General features: G+C 44.4%; 1 protein-coding gene across 1 annotated transcript; it reads right to left on the reverse strand.

Moving 5' to 3' along the window:
• Positions 1–1,388: 1,388 nt before the first annotated feature.
• LOC128719197 (ataxin-1-like) lies at positions 1,389–4,298 on the reverse strand. Its single transcript, XM_053812823.1, has 5 exons — positions 4,051–4,298; positions 3,336–3,779; positions 2,421–3,254; positions 2,104–2,353; positions 1,389–2,018 (listed from the first exon to the last, which is right to left on the reverse strand). Exons 1-5 carry the CDS (start codon positions 4,296–4,298, stop codon positions 1,389–1,391), a joined length of 2,406 nt encoding a protein of 801 aa, XP_053668798.1.
• Between the last annotated feature and the right edge of the window lie 15,968 nt (positions 4,299–20,266).

A 20,266-nucleotide genomic window follows, 5' to 3' on the forward strand; every position in this document is an offset into this window, starting at 1 on the left:
ACCATGAAAGTGTTTACGCACTGTTCTGCTAATGCTAATAACCGCCTTCGTAACATCACGTTCCTAACCTGTGTACGCATTTAGTTCGAGGGGAAGTGTTTCGATTAGTTCAATTTCATCTGTATAGTTATATAAATTTGAATAGGCGTAGCCTCCTAAGCCCTAATACACCGGAGGTTTTCTTATATGGCAGTCCTTCCTATTTGCCTCATTTGTTTGAAAGTGAAGATTGGAATAGTAAAGAAAAAGAAAATTATATATTAAAAAAAAAACCTAGAATTCACTCTCCGTTTTACAATGTTATCCGAATTGAACCGCTAACGCATTAAAGTCCTAAACAAAATTCCATCTTGAACCGCTAACGCATTGAGCTCTTAATCAAAATTCATAATTTTCCGATCGCTTAGCTGGCTATTTAGATACAGATAATGAAAGTAAAAAAAAAGTAATTTTAGGCTTGAAATGCCGCTATGAACCTATTCTTACATGGACGGGAAAACTACATACGGAAGTGTTAACCGTGAACGGTGGCCATAATATATCACAGTACGCGAAAACGTACGCATACTATTCATATTTGGAGTAGCTCCCAAAACGGACGAAATTTTCTCCCCTTACCAACCACCCTTTCCTCTATTTTAGGCTGCCTAATGGGTGGTGGTGTGAGTGTGTGTTTCCTTTCCTGCAGCGCGTATGTAATAATTGTGCCATAATTTATGGCAATTCATGTTGAGGGGAGGGGGAGGGGGGGGCTATTGTTCTGAAACCTTTGCAGTAAACCTATATTCGTCTTTTATCAGTCTTTTCGGAGACCCCTTCCATAAACGGTTCTCCTTCCTCTCCTCTTTGGACTTTCGTCGCATGATACATAGATGGGCGAAGAATGGTTTTGTAATTATGCTTTTTTTCTTTTCAAATGTCTTAAAGAAAGATATATGGGAAAAAGGAAACTAAATACGATGGCAGTCATCGCGTTTTTTATCAGTAAGCTCTACTCCACACAAAGCTTCATTACTATAGCTGAGGAGCTTCACCACGATACTTAACTTTGTGTTTATCTCTATCTCTATTACGGCAGCGCACGTTTTTCTTCAATGGCGTTTTTGCGCACTTTTTACGCCCTCCCCGTACGAATAATCTTTAGCCAACTTTTACAAAGTTTCATCCATTTTCATAATAGTGTTGATTTTTGATTCACGATCATGTTTCCTCCAATTGTGCGCTTTAAAATCTATGTCTCTCTCTCTCCATTTTCAAACAGTTTTACAGTTTCAACCCGAAACTCGTGCTAAGGCCTTACAATTAAGTTAAATACGACGACGAGAACGGGATGACGTTTCCATCTTCCACGGTTTTTAATATACAGTATCAGTGGGCCAGCGGCTCTGCTACGGCGTTTGCTGTTCGGCGCGGGAGTTGTCCGGAATGCCCTGACGGAAAATTTCCTGCGACTGCATCTCTGCAAGCTTACGCTTGCCGGTAGCTCGCCGTTGTCCGTCCTGGTGCCGCTTTCCAGACCCGAATGCTTTGGAAGCGTCGGAAGTGGTTGCCGCCATCCAATCGCGCGTAATTGGAGAATTATCGTCGACCAGGATCGTAGGACTGCCACCATTTTCTTCACGCTGTTGTTCCTCAGCCGATGCATTTTCCATTTCCGCAACGGATGCTTTACTCCGCTGCTGCTGTTGTTGCAGCAGATGCTGAAGGCACAAGTGCTCCTCTGTGGGCGAGCTTTGAGTACCGTTTGGATGCATCGAAAAGACGTTTAATAAATGCAGACTCTCACTGTTCTGCTGCGTTGGGAAGTGATCGGATGCTCGCTCGTGGCATTCCGATAACTCTTCCTGGCGAATACTTTCGGGCGACAGATGACGCGGCACAAGTACGATAAACACGTCACCAACCTCCATCGGGGCGCATTCCAACCCGTAGCTGTTGAATGTGCGCTCCGGACTATACGAAGTCCAACCCTTGGTCGTAACAAAGAACGGATAGTCGATGGTCGTCTCGAGGGCACCCTAGAAAGAAAAAGTTGCACGAAAAGAGAGAAAGAGACAATGTAGCAGATACTTTTGGAACAGGTGTAAAGTACAGCCCACTTACATGACGCTGCTGCTGGTCGTAGGCGAAGCGCACCAGTATTCTCTTGACCGAATCTCCCGGACTACCGCTGTAGCGCGGTGTGATACGACGCGTTTGTGCCTCCGTTAGGCGCACGTCCGGCGAAATGGCAGCTGTAAGCAGGAAATCCTCCAGTCGTACTTGTTCGACCGGTTTCTTCACACCGTTCCGGAAGGAAATCAAAGATCCCCGTAGAAACATTTTCGGCTTCAGTACTGTCGTGTGCAAAATTCTACGATAGATGGAAACGGGTAATGAGAACCAAATAAACAGATTCCCTTTACAATCGATCGACTTACTGGTGATGGGCGCCACCGCTACCCTCCGGTAGCTCGTGCGACTCGATCTCGATGTTGCTGCGGCGAGTATTGGCTGCTCCGTCGAATGCACCGAGTGCAGTGGCGTACGACGTGCCATTCCCAACCATTAGCTGTGGATCAGCTACTCGTATATTTCCCAGGCGTGACTTTTGTAAGCCTTCCATACCTTGACCTTGCGGTACCTTAAACTCCTGCTGAATTAGACTGGCGGTGGACGATGTGTCCGTGCTAGCAGATGGCATGGAACCGAATTTCGGTCGATGACGCTGCTGTATGGCAGCCATATACGTATCCTGAAGTGTTGGCATGTGACTTACAGGCGTACCGTGTGTAATCATCGGATACTGTGGGCCATTATTATCCTCATCGTGCCCGGCGACATTGGGCAGATCGTTCAGATATGCGGCGTTCGCCTGCGATGGCTGTAGCGGATCGGGTGCCCACATTCTAGGGTACGGATGTTGCATGTGAGCGGATTTCAGCGCCCGGTACGATTCAATGAGTGTATCAACCCCGCTGGTGGCGATCACACTGCTAGATGCTGTCGGCATCGCAATATCTCTGCCAGCATAATGCGATGAGACCAGCGACGATGGCGTAGGTGGTGCTGGTGGCGATGATGATGGCAAATGCCACATTTTTGATTTGATAGCAATCGGCGCTGCGGCTGCTTTCGGAAGCCGGCTAGTGCCTGCGTCCGGTGATGGTGGTGGCGCACGTGGTGGCAAAAAAGCGGCCGCTCCACCAGTGTACCGTGCCTCCAGTGGTCGATGATTTGGCGGTGGTACGTACGTCGAACGTCTATAAGCACGTCTAAATGAAAAATTATTGAAGAAAAAAAACACACATGAGTATTTTGTAACTTAAGGAAAACACGTAAATTATTCTACATACCTGTACGGATACATGTCGTAATTTAGCGGTGGATAACCTCCAAACACATCGAGCGACCCAATTGCCGGGTAGCAAACCATACGGTTTCCGCTCGTTTGCTGCTGCGCACCAAGATAGTCTAGCATTTGCTGATGCTGTTCCTGCTGATACTTTTGTTGATAAGCGCCACCTGGTTGAAGTGCACCGGACGGATATTTCGAACCGCCTGCTTCCGATTGGATTGGTGGGTTTGCGCTTTGATGACATTGCGTGTAAGCGATGGAACTAAACTCGTCCCTCCCAACGGCACTTCCACCATTGCTGACGGCCAGGTTCACTGGACCGGTTTGCGTGTGCGTTGGTATATTTGTACCAGGAGCAGAGGATGGTGGTGGATCACCGTACTTAAGCCGTTGCTCCACTGTTAATGCGGACGGTATCCCGAAGCCACGATTTTCTTCGTACCTGTCGGAGGGAGAGAAGATAAAACAAATATGAATTTTTAAATTTACAACCAATCTCTATTAAACCTGCATTGATAGTGTTAGATAAATCCACTTTAGAGCCATGGATCGAATGAATCTTTGAAGCGAAATATTATGAAGATTCATGAATCTCGGTAGACTTAGGAACCTCCTGCAATGATTCAATGATTCAAAGATGGCCATAAACCTCCAAAAGCTCCAAAGATTCTTCACTAATGATACTTCACAGAGCATAATTTAACGCTTATTACCGTTGCTTTGGGTAGGGCCGGGCAAACTCGTTGCCGACCGATGGCATCGGATGGGGCCGGGATGTTTGCGCACCGAGCATCGGTGGCAGCTGCAGCTGTCCGATTGGTGATGGTGACAGTATCGTGTGCAGCGGATGATACCCATGATGCTGCGCCGGATGCTGATGCTGCGGTTGATGCGCATGGTGGCGTGAATACGGCACACGGCCCGGACCGGCAGTACCCAAATTCTCCACCGCCGACAACATTTTCTAGTCCCCCGCACACGCACGACTCGCAATCCCCCACTCCCCCACCCTCCCCCTCCCCCTATAGTGCGATGATGTTGTGGCACGATGGGTATCAGAGGTGTAACTGTAATTCTTTTTGCGGTTGATTTGATCTCTGGAAGTTGTGATAAAGTAGTCCTTCTCAAGCCATCGAAGTATTTTCGTACTTGTTGTTTGATGTGGCGCTGATTGTGAAACCGGCACGAATAGCCATTTGTTTTCTATTTCTTTTTTTCTTTAATCCGTACTTTTGCTTCGATTGATAGTAGCTGTTTTAGTATTACTTCACGGTTCGTTCACCATTTCAACGGTACAACACACGTTGTGCGTTCGCAATACTTTTTTTGTCCTTTAAGCATTGGTTTTCCCTCCAAAAAAATAAAATTCCCTGCTGCTTCTTCCAATCAACTGCACTCTCACTTTTGATTGTTTGGGCACATTTGCTTACACTATGCACCACTCCGTTTTCATATCCCCTTCTCTTCACCCCTCCTCCACACCACTGCCCGCTCGGAACGGGGTGCGAAACTCGTGCAGCATGCGTAGCGACAGGCTGGCTCGGGGTAACATTTTTCCAAACCCTTACGGTCTACCAATTTCGATGAAAAATGTCTCAAAAAAAAAGACGCCGCCAACAAACCTAAAAAGAGAAAGAGAAAAAAAAATGATAAGAAAGAAATATTATAAATATATTTAAAAAAATGCAGTGAAAAATATTTGTCCAGTTTGAATATTTTTTTAAATTGATTACCAAATCTTCCGTTCTACTAAACACCGGCGACCGGTAAGACCTTCCAACATTCACTAATTTACCATAATGTTTCATTTTCCCTCTCTCAAACTAGCAAGAACAAAAAAACTAACACACACACATTTGGGGCGATGTGGAAAAATAGTAAACAAGTGAAGCAACAGGTCGCGTCAGGATCAGGAAAAGCTCCCGAGCCGCAACAACCTGTGGGTAACTCACGGCGGAGTGGGCACTCACTCTCTGGCGCTCTGGTGCTGCGCTCGTGCCCATAAATAAGTTAGAAACCAAACAGGATGTAGATTGGAACAGCATAGTGTATAATCGCGCCGGAAGGAAGTGGGTGGCGTGTGAGGGGGAAGGGAGGGGGAAGAGTTGCCTTATACGCACCACAAGTGAGAGAACGTGAAAAAGAAACCCAAATTGGGGGGTTTTTCTTTTCAAATGTATTGCTATTGCCGTAAACGGGCGATCCTGGGGACCACAGTAGCGTTGCGTTGTGATCAATATTCGATTTTGATAAGAGTAGCTGCAATCAACGCGAGAAAACAACACCTTCCACCCGGCAATAATGCGCTGCATCGATAATGAATGAATGAGCAGAAAAAAAAACCAAAAAGGTTACACAGAATGTCTTCCGACACACCATGGAGAAGCCCGGCTCTGTTGGGACTGCTCAGGACAATTGTTGGATCAATTTTCGTACGACTAACAGTTTTGGTGATGCCCTTTAATTCGTTTGGCCTTGTTCTCGCCTTGATGTGCATTCGGATTTAGAACAATTCAAAATAAAAAGAGAAGGAAAAGATTCCTCTCTCTTTCTCTTTCTCTCCCTCTCCGTCCGTGTGTGTGGTTCGAACTTTAATATAATTTCAAAGTTACCAATTAATAGTACACATGCAGGATCTAATGACTTTTTGTTGGAGCAAGAGACAATGACAAGGTGAACTACCAGAACTCCCTTGACGTATGCGGTACGGCAACAGGTGTTTGGTGAACAGCTCACGTACATCTTTCTACTTTAAATTTCACCGTTCGTACTACAATGAAGCACACGGCACGGGCTAGTGCGGCTTAAAAACATCAAAAGCTCCCCTAACCGGCCGGTATTATCTAAATCGATCAGTGGCTGTTTCTCAAACTCCACTTCTTCAAAACGATTTGGTAAACAATTGTACACCCACCAGGCACTTCAAAAACGGAAGAAGCCGGCTAGGCCGAAGTACAGCATCATTAAGCAGCTAAATTATTCCAGCCGTGTCTGGAGAGAGAGCATGGGGAATCGAACCATGTCTGATATTATCATACGCTGAACGGAGAAGTGGCGGGCACGAACGAATCGCAAATAATTAGACAATGCGGAAAGTCTGTCTAAAGACTAAAAGAGAAGAGTTGCCATGTATTAAGGTCCTTTTCTATAAATTCCTTTCAGCTAACCGAAGAAGTTGCTTTGCCCCTAGGCACTCCTCAACTATCTCCGGCGTACCGGACCCTATTCTTTTAAAAGAAAACTTCTACCAAACGCTGGATTTCTTTGATTTCACTTCCCTGCACTGACTCCCTACGTAAGCCCATAATTTCACTTTCGTTCCGGAACACGCGCGCACTTCACTTGCCTTGTCCAGCGTACATGGTCAACTCTGTTGGAAACACTATGAAGTAGCTTCACTAAACAAAAAAAACACACCCTCCTCGACCGTCAAAAACGGAAGGAAGCAGGTTCGCCCCGTTATTGGACTGTTTAACCGCTGCGATCCAATTACCCAACACTGCAGCGGAGGAGAAACCAAACTTACAAACACCCGCGCGGCCCTGGTTGAAATATGCGGGGATGGTGGCCACCGAATATCAACTGTGGTCCCCCTGTCCCACGGTTCGGAACGGACCGTGTTGAATGGTGTTCGAATGGGAAGTAATCGCCGGTTTGCCGGTGCGATCCGTTATAAAGGATCTCTCACTCCTTCACACACACACTCTCTCGCTCTCTCTCTCTCTCTGTCGGTAGGCTCCTCTTTATTTTCCACCAAACTACTAACACCTACGGAAGGAAGTGAAAAGAGAAAGAAAGATAAATAGATAGATAGAGGGAGAGAGAAAGAAAGAGAGAGAGCCCGCCTCAATTTGCCTCCCGCACAACAACGGGTACACACGTGGGGGGATGGTGCGGGGGAGGAGGACAATCGCACGCACACACAACCAGATGGACAGATTCATTTCCATTGGAGGATGCACTCCCTCCCCCCCCCCCCCCCTCCTTCCCCCTTCCTGTTTCCCACCCATTTTTCAGCCTCCAACGCGTTGCCGACATGCCGATACCAATGTCCTTGTCGAAGGATTTCGTGCCTTCCACCACGCGTGTACGTAACGATTTTTTTGTTGTTGTTTTGTTTCATTATAATTGTAGCATGTTTGCCTAACGTTTCTGCCAAACCTGCCTTTGATTGATTCCTAAACACTGGCCATCCAATATGAAAAGCGTTTCTTCCTGACGCCCTGCTCGAATGCACAACTGCGTTAACTAACGATCAGAAACGGCCGCTAACATCTCTCCCCCTGGAAAGGATAACCATGGTTTGCCCTAATTGTTGCTTTTCATACTCGCAAAGATCAAATTTCCTTCCGCGCGTTTCCAGCCAACCGGATGGCACTTACCGATACAGAGCCGATGAGGACGCAACACCAACAAGCGATAACAGCGAACAAACAAAAAAAAACACACGCACACACAGGCACCCAGATTCGCCGTTTTCCACGGGGCGGGATATAATATGCGAACCACCGGTCACTGGCAACGCAGCCCGTGTCTGCCCGACCGTGTTGTTATCGGGCTGGCCCGATTGCCGGTCCCCTGTACCGTGGCTAAATATAATCTCAGCTGTATCGATCCTCTCGGCTGGTTGCGGCTGCTGCACAACAAAACAACACCCAAACACACCGGGGAGCTCACCGGAAAAAAGCCCATCGGTTCGAAAAGCTTCGGAGAGGATAACAGCAGCACCAACAACAAAACCGACCGAAAGGACGTGACGGACACGGACGAAAAGGAGGGGGAGGAGTATTGATTGGAATGGAGGGGGGGGGGGGGGGGGGGGGGTGTGAGTTCTGCCAGAGCTATATCAACTACAGAAACACGCACGCGATACGCGAAACCCCTAGAGCAGAACGCAACTCTCCGAGCGGGAAATATCCTTGGGTGAGTAACTTTGGCACAGTGGGAAAGATCTGCTTTTCTATCCAACAATACAACTCCTATTGGATCAGAACATACCCAATTATGCTCTTCCTATTGGACGATGTCCAATAATCAATGATAGAAAAGAAATGTGATGAGAGTCCTGATACCTGAAGGGTCTTGACCTGCGGATAAAGTCCTCAAAACGCAGATGAAGTCGCGTGCTACAGTTCGCCAAGATTTGTTGAACTCCAGAATACAATGTCTGGATGATCTTGGCATGTTTTGCAGCAGGATCTTGGATTTTTAGAAGTCTCAAAGTCTCTGATGGGTTTCTCTAACAATTGTAAGTATCATAGACCAAGATGTCTAGAGGATCTCACGGGACTTTTAGAAGATTATCTTACCAATTTCCACTTTTGCAGCAGGATCTTGGAATTTTAGAAGTCTCGAAGTCTCTGATGGGTTTCTTAAGCAATTGGAGGTATCATAGACCAAGATGTCTGAAGGATCTCCCTCTACTTATAGAAGATTATCTGACCAATTTATACTTTTGCAGCAAGATCTGGGACTTTTAGAAGTCTCGAAGTCTCTGATGGGTTTCTCTAGCAATTGGAGTTATCATAGACCAAGATGTCTGGAGGATCTCGCTCGACTTTTAGAAGATGATCTTTCCAATTTCCACTTAGAGAGTCTCGAAAAGTTTTCACAAGTGCTAACGTTGAAGAATAGACATTCCTGGTGCAAACTTCTTGACGCAAACACAAAGAACCTTGAGAGTTATCAGCGTTCCTGGCATGTGACATTGTATGACTACTTCATCATACGAGGGTTTTATCATTGCAGAACGGATATGAAAGATGTTCCCGCTAATCTTCTGTGGAATTTAAAGATACAGCTGAGCATGAGGAGTTTGTTGGATGATTCTTAGCAACATATTGCTTCTGGTGATTTTTCACCAAAGCATCTTCCATAATGCAACGGTCGGCACTCACCAATGATAAACAGACGTAACTCAAACATCTAACAGGTGTAACACCGATGCGTTTGTTTGCTTCAAAAAGCTGATAATGAAGGAGCAATCTCGCGTGTTTTTTCTAGAACTTGGCGTTCGCGGTCGTCAGAACAACCTCGTTCAGAATATCTGAAGCTGAGGGTGAAACCCTTCTCGTCTGACTGTTTCCCAATGGGCATCAGGTACGGAAGTTTCACAAGGAGTCGTTTGAACTGTTTGTAACATTTATACAAATTTTGTTGTATTTTTTTGTTCATAATTCGCTTTCCTCTTGAAATCTCGTCGTCTCTTGAACAAATTTGCCAAGATTTGCTACAGGAAGAAGGTGTTCGAATCTAAATGTGAAAGGTGTTCGAAACCTGAATCATTTGAAGGTGTGGAAATTCTTCCTTTTTTGGGCAAAGCCCAAACATGGTACGCATTAAGAGCACGGGAGGTTTTTTTTCTTGCATGAATACAAACAAAATTTGCGTGAGTTCCGTTGTAAAAGCAAAAAACAAGAACAAATCTGATTCATAGGAAAAAAAAAGAAGAGAACTGTACATTCAAGGTCATCATACAACGAGCACGGACGAGGTGATACACGCGAGAAAATAGACGCACAAGTGCCGATATACCGTGGAACTCCGTTGCAGGAACTCAGACACTCTTTCCGTGCTCTTATTTTACCACACACAAACCATCTTGAAACTGATCTTTACGCGGAATGGCGAAAAGAATTCGACCAAAATTGTGCTGCCTGCTGCCAAACGGATAACATTTGACAGCAATTGATTCGAGCATTGCCTCTAGCGCCGAGACAATTGCAGATCGTTTAAAACAGTGATGTTCTCAAACTTTGTCTAATTCAGCGCCCACGCTTGCACCGATATTAATAATGCCATCGCCCATTTTATGATTTTTGTTAGGTATAGGTTAGGTTAGGCGATGGTTAGGTTAGGTAAAAGATACCAAGAATGTCTTAGCTAGTCTCCATAAATAGGGGTAAAGTTGTTGCACGCTATTTTGCAGCCAAAAATGTTGATACTCGGACAAGTGTACTTTTTCTTTAATTCTTCATTAGTTTGAAACGCAATGAGTTCTTCTTGCAAAATCGCATTTATGTCCCTCCCCATTTTGCAAAGGATCTCGGATCCCTTGGACATCTACTTTTAAAATGTCGTTAAATCGTGTGTTAAAGTCCTCCTGTAGCATTTCTAAAAGTGAGCAAAATGCTTGTATATCGTCGTCTTTCAGTTTTACTTGATGTTGTTTCAAATATACAAAAAAGGACACAATTCCTTACGTTCAACATTCTTTCAACACTAGAACTACCGGACCAGTCATTTTGATTGGAACGCTTCATTTTCATTAAACTATTTTTTTGGGCGTAAAACAATTCTACCATAGCTGATGCATGACTTTTACATATCTTTTCTGTAGTATGAACTCAAGAACTTATTAAAAAATAATTCACGACATCGAAATTGTTTATAAAGTGACCATCAATTAAAAACGCTTGGTAGTTCTAGTGTTAAAAATACGCAACTTTAGATGTGAATACAGAAATAACTGCTATAATTTTTTTATTTTTCGACCGATAAAGGACTTTTTAGTTGTAAGGCAAGCCCCTTTAGAAACAACAACTCGGCCGCATGCGTTGAGGTCATACGCTGCGATTTGTCGCCTAATTATTTCTAATTTAGTAACACTTTGAAACGCTCCGCTCGAACGGCACCAACTGCGCTAAAAAGAACCGATAACATGAGAGAATGTCAATTAAATTTTCTATAATTTTTGATACTCTACTGTATGTTTTAAGTTCCTCAATTTTCATCTGTGATTGATCGATAATTTCAATCACAAGAATTATTAATTCGTCAATTTAATTTAATATTTTTTTTAGAACGGACCGTGTCGACTTATTTTATCGCGTAGCCGGATAGTCAGTTCTTGCTACAGGGGGTGGGATTTTAGCGCGGTCCGTTCGTATGAAGACCTGATAACGGCGCTACCATCATGTCACCTGGAATTCTGGAAATGGAATTCAATTAAATATAAGCAATTACTAAAATCAGAACTCTATAACAATATGGTACTGAAAAAGAGCATTGTTCTTCTGTGAATTATTCGAAGCTCATCGCCCAGCCAATATTTCCCAGCGCCCACCAGTGGAAATCACTGCGCTAGACAAATGCAAAACTGTTATACTTGCGTAAAAAACAAGCACCGGCCATGTTCTGGATGTGCATAGTTGGGCGCATTCCTGTGAAAAGAGTGCAATTGTGCAATAAAAAAGCAATAAAATCATCCATAGCAAGCAATAAAAACACAGAGAAAAGCACTATTTTATCGTCCGAGTTGAGCAACTGATCGGTTCAAGGTAGGTGCGTCAAAATAGCTGTGTAAAGTTGTGACTTTTTTGTTTCCCTTGTTTTTGCCAAACTCCATGTCGCACGGTTTTTTTTTTTAAATTGCTGCTGCGTCAGATAATTCCGGGCTCAATGGGAAAATTGCTCAAGTAAAAGTAAAAGGTTGCCCTAACTAAAGAAGGATAAACAAACCCAAGCAGAAGAGTTGCTCCAGGTCGAAAAAAAAAAGCGTTGGTGAAAAGTAAACATGTATCAACTGTCACTCAAGAGGCCACAACACGGTGTAAACCAAGGCCGGTGTGTGGCAGAGAATTATGTATAACATGTCGCTGTGCACAACAAACTTAAGGTTCAAAAAAACCAAACATCAACAGTGACAAAACCTTCAAAGAATTTGCCCTCTTTAAAGGTTATCCACCGAATAACCTTTACTGGTCGCTTCTCCCAACTAAGGATTCGAGTTTGCGCGCCTTTGGCGCGAATTTTAGCATACTCATAACACCTTTATTGCCGTTGTTCAATTAGCTATCTATTTGCAGTACATATCTGGTTGGCTGAACCGGCGATGCACAGAGGTGAAAGCTCACGGGGTGTGTGTACGAACGCGGACATCTCCACAAGCGCCTGAGAACCGTTCCTTCGTCCGTTTTAAAAGTAATAAAAACGCTTTGCAAAACTCTGCTCAATGTCGATCTTATTGCCAGCAACATGGTGCATCTGAAAAGGAGCGGAGGACCTCCTGGAGGAGGCGAAAAAAAAAAAATCTCCACCATAAAACACTCAAGAGGTGTTACATAGGTGCAAGGAAAAGGGCAAACCCAAGCCCTTGTCGACGGGGTGCAGCAACGGCAGCCAGAACATGCCGCAGGTACAAACATACCGGTGTGAACCTTACTACTGGTTCTGCTAGCAGCACAACCAGCAATCGGCTGCATACAACAAACCCTGCTCTCCCCGCCCCCGCTGTTCATTCGCCAGGCACATACAGGGACACACAGATCTTTCTCGAATGGCTTTGCGGGAAACCTGAACGAATCTTTCCCAACCAGCCCAAACGAAGATGCGAGACACGATGTCTCTTCCTTCATCAGTTTTACGATCGCCTTGGGAAAGATATTTTATTGGGGCTGTAGTAAGCGATTATGTTTGCCCACCTTAGGGAAGAAGCGCGCAATGGCTTCACTGCCTTCGTCTCACTTATCGCGGGTAAATGCACACTCTTTGAGGATCGGTGGCTTTGTCAATGGTTCCGGCAACCCACCGGTCACAGAGCGACTCCGAATTGTCTCCCTCTGTTTTATGGTCCTGTTTTCTGAAGAATCTCAAGGACCGGCGCTTGGACACTTGAGTTCGGTTACAAGAACTTAACCTGCACAGTTCGATCAGTTGTTTTTTAAGTGAACGAACGAAGTTTGTTTGTAAAATTATATGACTGCAATTCGCGACTAGTACCCAGGATGAACTATCTATAAATACAGGTCGGATGACCATAATTTTAAATGTCAAAGTCAATGTTTTACACCACCAGGATTGTAAATGTTGGTGGAACGGAAAGTAACGTGGGTGGAACGACCTGGAACGAAAGGATCAGCGAACTGCCCGTCTAATGTAGGAGCATTCAGTGAACGACCTGGACCTCTAGCGAACTGCCCGTCTAGTGTAGGATCATTTGGTGAGCCAACATGGAACAAAAGGTTGAGCGAACTGCCCGCCGAATGTAGGAGCATTCAGTGAACGACCTGGAACGACAGGTTCAGCGAACTGCCCGCCGAATGTAGGAGCATTCAGTGAACGACCTGGAACGAAAGGATCAGCGAACTGCCCGTCGAATGTAGGAGCATTCAGTGAACGACCTGGAACGAAAGGATCAGCGAACTACCCGTCTAATGTAGGTACATTTGGTGAGCCAACATGGAACGAAAGGTTGAACGAACTGCCCGTCTTTTTTTTTTTATTCAATAAGAACGGCCAGGCCGTGTTGCTGAACTGCCCGTCTAATGTAGGATTTGGTGAACGACCTGGAACGACAGGTTCAGCGAACTGCCTGTCGAAGGTAGGAGCATTCAGTGAACGACCTGGAACGACAGGTTCAGCGAACTGTCCGCCGAATGTAGGAGCATTCAGTGAACGACCTGGAACGAAAGAATCAGCGAACTGCCCGCCGAATGTAGGAGAATTCAGTGAACGACCTGGAACGAAAGGATCAGTGAACTGCCCGTCGAATGTAGAAGCTTTCAGTAAACGAGCTGAAGCGGTAAGTAGATCGAACTGCCCGTCTAATGTAGGAACATTTGGTGAACGAACTGTCGCCATTCAGTGAGCGTAACAGTAAGTAGAGCGAACTATATGAGTGAGGTAAAGCATGATAGACACTTTTTTATGTGAGACAAAAGAACTAACGATCTGTTCCGTTCGTTCAGTTCTTCACAGCGAACGAACCAGTTCGCTCAAGTTCTATCAACCCTATTGGACACATTGGACATTAATTCATTCTTCGTATGTGCTTTATCATCTTAAAATTCTATCAAGGAATAGGTTTGTGTCCTCTCTATCTACCTTTTCTAATCCAAAATTGAGCGAGCGGCTTACGACAATAAGAATTAACTGAATGAACTGAAACCAATCAATTCCGCCGAAAATGTTTGCTACGAGAAATCGCAAGCTGTTATATAAACATGTGCCCAACTTTTGCACAACACACATCACCACCTAAATAAAGCGTTCATCCAGAGTCAACGATGACGACGACGAGAGGGTTAAAACGTTGGAACTAATTTCGGATGGGAAGAATTGTTTAAAAAAAAGCATAAATGCGTGACCAAGTGCGTAAGGTGAACTATTCTATAGCGCAACGGGAAGAGGCGGTGCGTTTACACATTCCACGCATAGACGAGCGTCGAGACGTGTAAAGAGATCTCAATATGAACACGCTTCACACAAATAGCACGGGAACATTTTCCATCGTCATTGTGCGTGCGCTTGAACAGTAAAAACAAAGAGTGTTGGAAATTCACTAACAACGGACTGTTGATTGAGGTGAAGAATTAAAAAAAAGGATCAATTTCTGTAAAGTTCAAAACAATTAGATAAAAACCAAATAATGAGAGTCGACAACAAGATGTTCGCATTGTTCAAACCCGTCAAAACATTGCTAACGACAAGAAGGTACGTTAATCAGCATAACAGGACGGGCAATCATAATTGGATGCGCTACAATTTCCTACAGGCTAATTAAAGAAAAACTCCATGCTTGCATGGAACGACGCAAAACATCCCACTGTCACTACTGCGAAAGGCAAGAACGGCCTGCAGCGTTAGCAAAAAGCGAGCAAACTAGTGGAAATAAACAAATCCGATCAGGCGCTTCATTATCGAACCGTGTTTTAATCGGATATAAACACCAATGTGAGATTGGAACCTGCCTGGGGATCTCTAATGATTAGAAAGTTTTCCTTCGTACGCCCACCTATGTAAAAAAATTGTGTGCAAGTGGATACTTCATTCTGGATGCATCCCGCAGCAACAATGGACGGATGTATGCGAACGGTAGTAAAAGAGGGCGAGGAAATCGTGAAGGACGTGGAGGTTCGCTCAAACAACAAATAACACAGCGCAGGAACACTAAGCGCGATGCATTCCTGTTTACCAACTGGGTCCGCTAACGAGCAACATCATTATCCTTTTGGCCGGGGCGCGCGGATGGCGAAAGTCCTGGCGCAAGTGTTCCTTGTTCTTTTTTTTTTGTTCGCTTCTTTGATTTTATTATTGTTGTTTTGTTTTGAAAACTAAGAGAAAAGCGCACCTACCACGAAGCGCGTATTTAATGAGCACTTGTTTCCCGAGAGCATAGCACAAGCGCTAGTTTTGCTTTGCTACGGTTGCTAATACAAATATGGGGCGGATTTTTCCGAGATTTTCCAATCGGAAATCTCCACGACAAAAGGTTTTAGATTTTATATTTTTATGTTCGACATCACGTTAAATGTAGCATTTTAAAAATGGATGAATGGATGAACAAGGCAAATATACTACTAGTAGCAAATATTAATCCCAAGATCGCTATATGTGCACAGGTGGATATACTGACGGACGTACACTTCCCACACTACGGTGGAAGAAGCACTTCGATCGTCACCAGAACCGATAAAAGAGATCAGAACAACAAAAGCATCATAGAAGAAACCTTCAAAAATCCTTGAATAGCTGACATCTGGCGAGTCAGCAGGACTTTTGGCAAGAATTCTTCAAGAACCTTGTCCCTTCCATGCATTAACAGAGGTGTTTAGACTGCAAGATTCTGTGGTGAACTGTGTGTACTGCAATATTCATCCCCTCTGTGACAAGCTCTTGTAGAGATACTTCAAGATGCATCCCATCACAACGACATCCGATCGTTCGATTTTTAATTTCCTCAATTTGCGGATGATATCTTGGATACAGGGTTAGAAAATATATGCTTGAGGCTCTGTCATTGATTGGGTCCACACCAGATAAGTTATCAGTTCTTGATGACTTTCTCAAGGAAGTTAAAGTTTTGCTATCTTCCAGATATGAACAATGAGCATACATTTGAGAATTGAATCGCAGGAACTAATCCTGCAGGTGTAAGGGGTGGTGGTGTATTGGTAGCGGTGCCGGGTCTTCACACGCCAGGACCAGTCCAAAATCCCATTCGGACCAAGCTCCCGTACGCAGGGGACTGACTATCCAACTGCGGGTAAATAAAGTCACAGAAAGCCAGAAATGGCAGACATCCTCTTGAAATTGTTGTGCCAGATAAAGAAGAAGAAGAAGACATCTTGAGGTTGTTGGTTGCCGATGAAGAAGAAGACGAACTAAAGCTGCACAGTTGAATCCGTTCTTTTAAATAAATGAACGAACTTCATCCTTCAAATTCTTTTATTGCAGTTCGCGTCTAATCCCCAGGATGAGATATTTGTACCGATAGATCGGTTGAATGCTTTCATTGCAGAAATAATTACGCGATCTTTTAATCTTAATCGTGAGTTAACTCTTTTGGGAGTTATTAAAGACTTAAATTGTGAGTTGAAGGTCGTCGTGAAGAATTAAATCCGGAGTCAACTCCCACAAGAGTGAACTCACAATTTAAATCGTGAGTTGAAGTTCGTCTTAACAGTTAAATCTTAATTATATAAAATGATTTAATTCTCTGTGAATGAGTAAAATCGTACGAGTTACCCATACTCTTCTTGAGAATTTGAATTAACTCACTCTCTAGGAAGATTTGAATCATTCATTCAGCAGGTTCATTTGGTGAGCGATGTGGAATGACAGGTTGAGCGAACTAGTGAATGTAGGAACATTCAGTGAACGACCTGGAACGACAAATTGAACGAAATTGTCTGTGGGATGTAGGAGCATTTAGTGAGCGACTTGGAACGGTAAGTAGAGTGAGCTACCCGACGAAGCGACCTAGGACGACAGGTTGAGCGAACTATATATGAACGAAATAAAGGATGAAAGACACATTTTTTTTTATGAGAAACAAAAGCACGAACGAACGAATCTGTACAGTTCGTTCAGTTCTTTACAACGAACGTTCTAGTTCGCTCAAATTCTATCACAACTAATGATTTTCTCAACTCGAGCTCATTTGTCGAAGCCGAATTTCCCATCAATCAATCGATCTCGGATGTCTGGAGAGAATTTTTTCGCCATTCACATTTGCAACAGTGACAATGCAACATTCTCATTCATTATTTTTCAGCATCATGAGCATATCCTTTCAGCATTTCATTAAGAATCGCATTAACTGATGCTAATTATCAGTAAGTCTAGCTTTGCCATTGGGTTTATCTGAGAGAAGCATAAGAGGGCTCCTGGATTTTCGCTTCGGGCAAAACTTCGTAAAGCTCCATCCGTTCATTAATTATGAAAAGTGTTGTAAAATGTGTGCATTAGCATGATCGTAAAATAAAAAGTTGCGTAAAGTTACATTTTTACAATCATTGCAAAGGTTTCGCAACGAGAAAATGTCGATTTCGTTTGATGTATGATGATTTATGCAAACTCGCTGACAAGGGAGGGGTTAGTGGTGGTGCGGGCGAAGCAGCATAAAAGTGCGGCTTAACATTTGCGATCTCCCAAACAACAACAACGAAAAAAAAACACGACCACCGATTACAAATGTCGAAGAACTATGCTTGTTGCCCATCAGCCGCACCGAATGAAGGATGCGGCATCAGGTGAGGATTTTAAGAGCACCGGTGGAACACGGTGGGGTTAAAGAAAGGCATTAAAAGAACTCCGCGGACACCATACAGCAGGCGGGATTGGGAATGAGCAATGATTGCTTCAATCAATTCTCCTGCTCTCCGGTCCCTCCGGTCGTTTCTTTCTCGCGCGCCTGCGGTTTTAACGGCGGCTTCTTCTTTTTCGCTTGATAAGCTGTATAAGGTGCAACCACCGCCCCCTCCCCCTCCCGCTCGATGTGTTCCTCTCTGCTTAGCAGGCCGGTTTTTTTTTTGTTTCTAAGAAGGTACGCATATGTGTGTCCGCTTCTGTTGCGAGATGATCTTGATGCTGCCATAAAACAACGTCGGCGTTACCGTACGGCTCTCTCGCGGCAACGCCGCTAAGTCGATCGTCTCGATCCGACCGAGAGACAATGACAACCGTGTGTAAAGGCGAAGGCACGTAGGAATGTAACCAAGAATGCGGGCCTTCTTCCCAGAAACCCACCAGTAATTTTACCTTTTCTCTCTCTCTCTCTCTCTCTCTCTCTTTCTTTCTCTCTCTCACACACACACACACACGCACACTCTTATCTACAATCCCGGTTATCCCCATGTCGGAGAGCTTCTTCATTGACCCCCCCCCCCCCCCCCCCCCGCCCGGCCTGTTTTCGAGGATCGTTACGCTTCGTGAGTTAGAAAAACGTCTACACAGGCAGAAGGATCAATTATTCGTGGAAAAGCTACACGATGACGATCGCACGAATACTACACGGACCCCAAAAATATGCTGAAAGCTGGAAGAAGCTGGAAGACCTTGCCCTTGATCGCGCCAAGCATCCCTTGCTCTCTCTCTCTCTTCCACGCAACGAATTCGTTTCACGTCGAAGAGCCAGCATCAGCGGGGCCTACTCTGCTTTCCTGCGCGAACGTCCGTCGAACGTCTTGCCACCCCCGATCTCCTGAGCTTTACACGGCCAAGCGAACATGTGACCGTTGGAAGACATTTCTCGGGGATTTCTGTGTTTTTTTTTGTTGTTGCTTAGTTATTTTCTTGTGGTTCGTTTTGTTCCAGTTTGTATGCTGGAAGCATTCCTGTTTTGTTCAAGCCCTTTCGATCGTTGATTCTTTTCAACCGTTTTTTTTCTCGCTCTCTCTCTCTCTTTCCCTTGACCCTCAGAATACCTTCACACAATGTCCAAACAGATTCTTGGAAAAAATCGCATTGAAGTCTGAAATGATGGATAGCGGAAAAGATTCAACCAAGAGTCCGAGAGATTGTGAAGCGTGCTCAGGGCTGTGAGTGCGAGATGGAGGGGAGAAAAAAATGTACGACAGAAGAAGCGAATAGTAGAGTTTAGGGATTTAAGGGCTAACACCTCACAAGGATTGATGAACCGTTACAACCGTTCAAAATATCCTGCGAATGTGCGTTTGGTGCAACAATCTTAGCTGGAGTTCGATTTTGGAAATTTCGAAACGGAGGCACGATATTCTTATAATTGCTTTACCAGAGAGAGCGAGAACCCCTAAAATGGAACGTAATCACGAATCAGTTCCTTTTTGCGAAGGTGAATTTTTGAACTGAAGAAGAAAAAGAAGAAGAATCGAAAAAAGAAGAATCAAAAGAAGGAGGCAAACAAACCACCGATCTCTCAACCCGATCGTTTCGCATTCTCAGACTCTCAGTCATTAACCTAACCATAGAAAATTGCGAACTATAAGCGAAACGGGAACGCGCAACTCAATGAAAGAGAAGGAAAGAAGCGATGATGACCGGTAGTTAAGAAGAACCCAATTAACCAAGCATGGGCTCCGAGCGGCAGCATAAATAACAGCTACACACTCGCCCGGAGTGTGCTGACGTCCAAAACGCAACGTGACCTCCTCTTCTGCCGGCGGTGCGAACACAACTTGCTCGCCGGATTCTGACGCCATCGAGATCTCCTTTTTAGAATGTTGCTTGCGACCGACGTACATTTGGGTGGGGGTGGGGGGGTTAAGATGTTGTATTGATTAAAAAAATGAAATTATGAAGGTCTTTTTTTGAGAATAATCCTGTCAATCGGGTCAAATCTATTCCAGCTTGGAAGTCTCAATATTTATAGGCTAATAAGAATAGTCTTCTCAACACGGTCTTGTTCGATTCTACGATCTTAAAGGCTTTCCGATGTGCAACAAATAACAAGCACTTATGTTTATCTTATTAACTTCATGAAGTCTCTAAGGCTGATGCCTTCTTTAAGTTGTTACAGAACTAACAATAGATACTTTTTACAGCAAATGTTAAATTCTGCCCAAAGCCTATCGCCCATCATGGTTCACCGCGCGACGTCACCGGGATTGGGCCTTCTGATCCCCTAATCCGGTTCAGACGGTCCATTCTTCTACACTTGCTTTGCCTTCCCTAATCGCTGTATATCATCTTTGCGCGGCACGCAAAAAAAAAACACCAGACAGACGGGAT

This window comes from Anopheles marshallii, chromosome X (genome assembly GCF_943734725.1).
Source record: "Anopheles marshallii chromosome X, idAnoMarsDA_429_01, whole genome shotgun sequence".
Classification (NCBI taxonomy): Eukaryota; Metazoa; Arthropoda; class Insecta; order Diptera; family Culicidae; genus Anopheles; species Anopheles marshallii.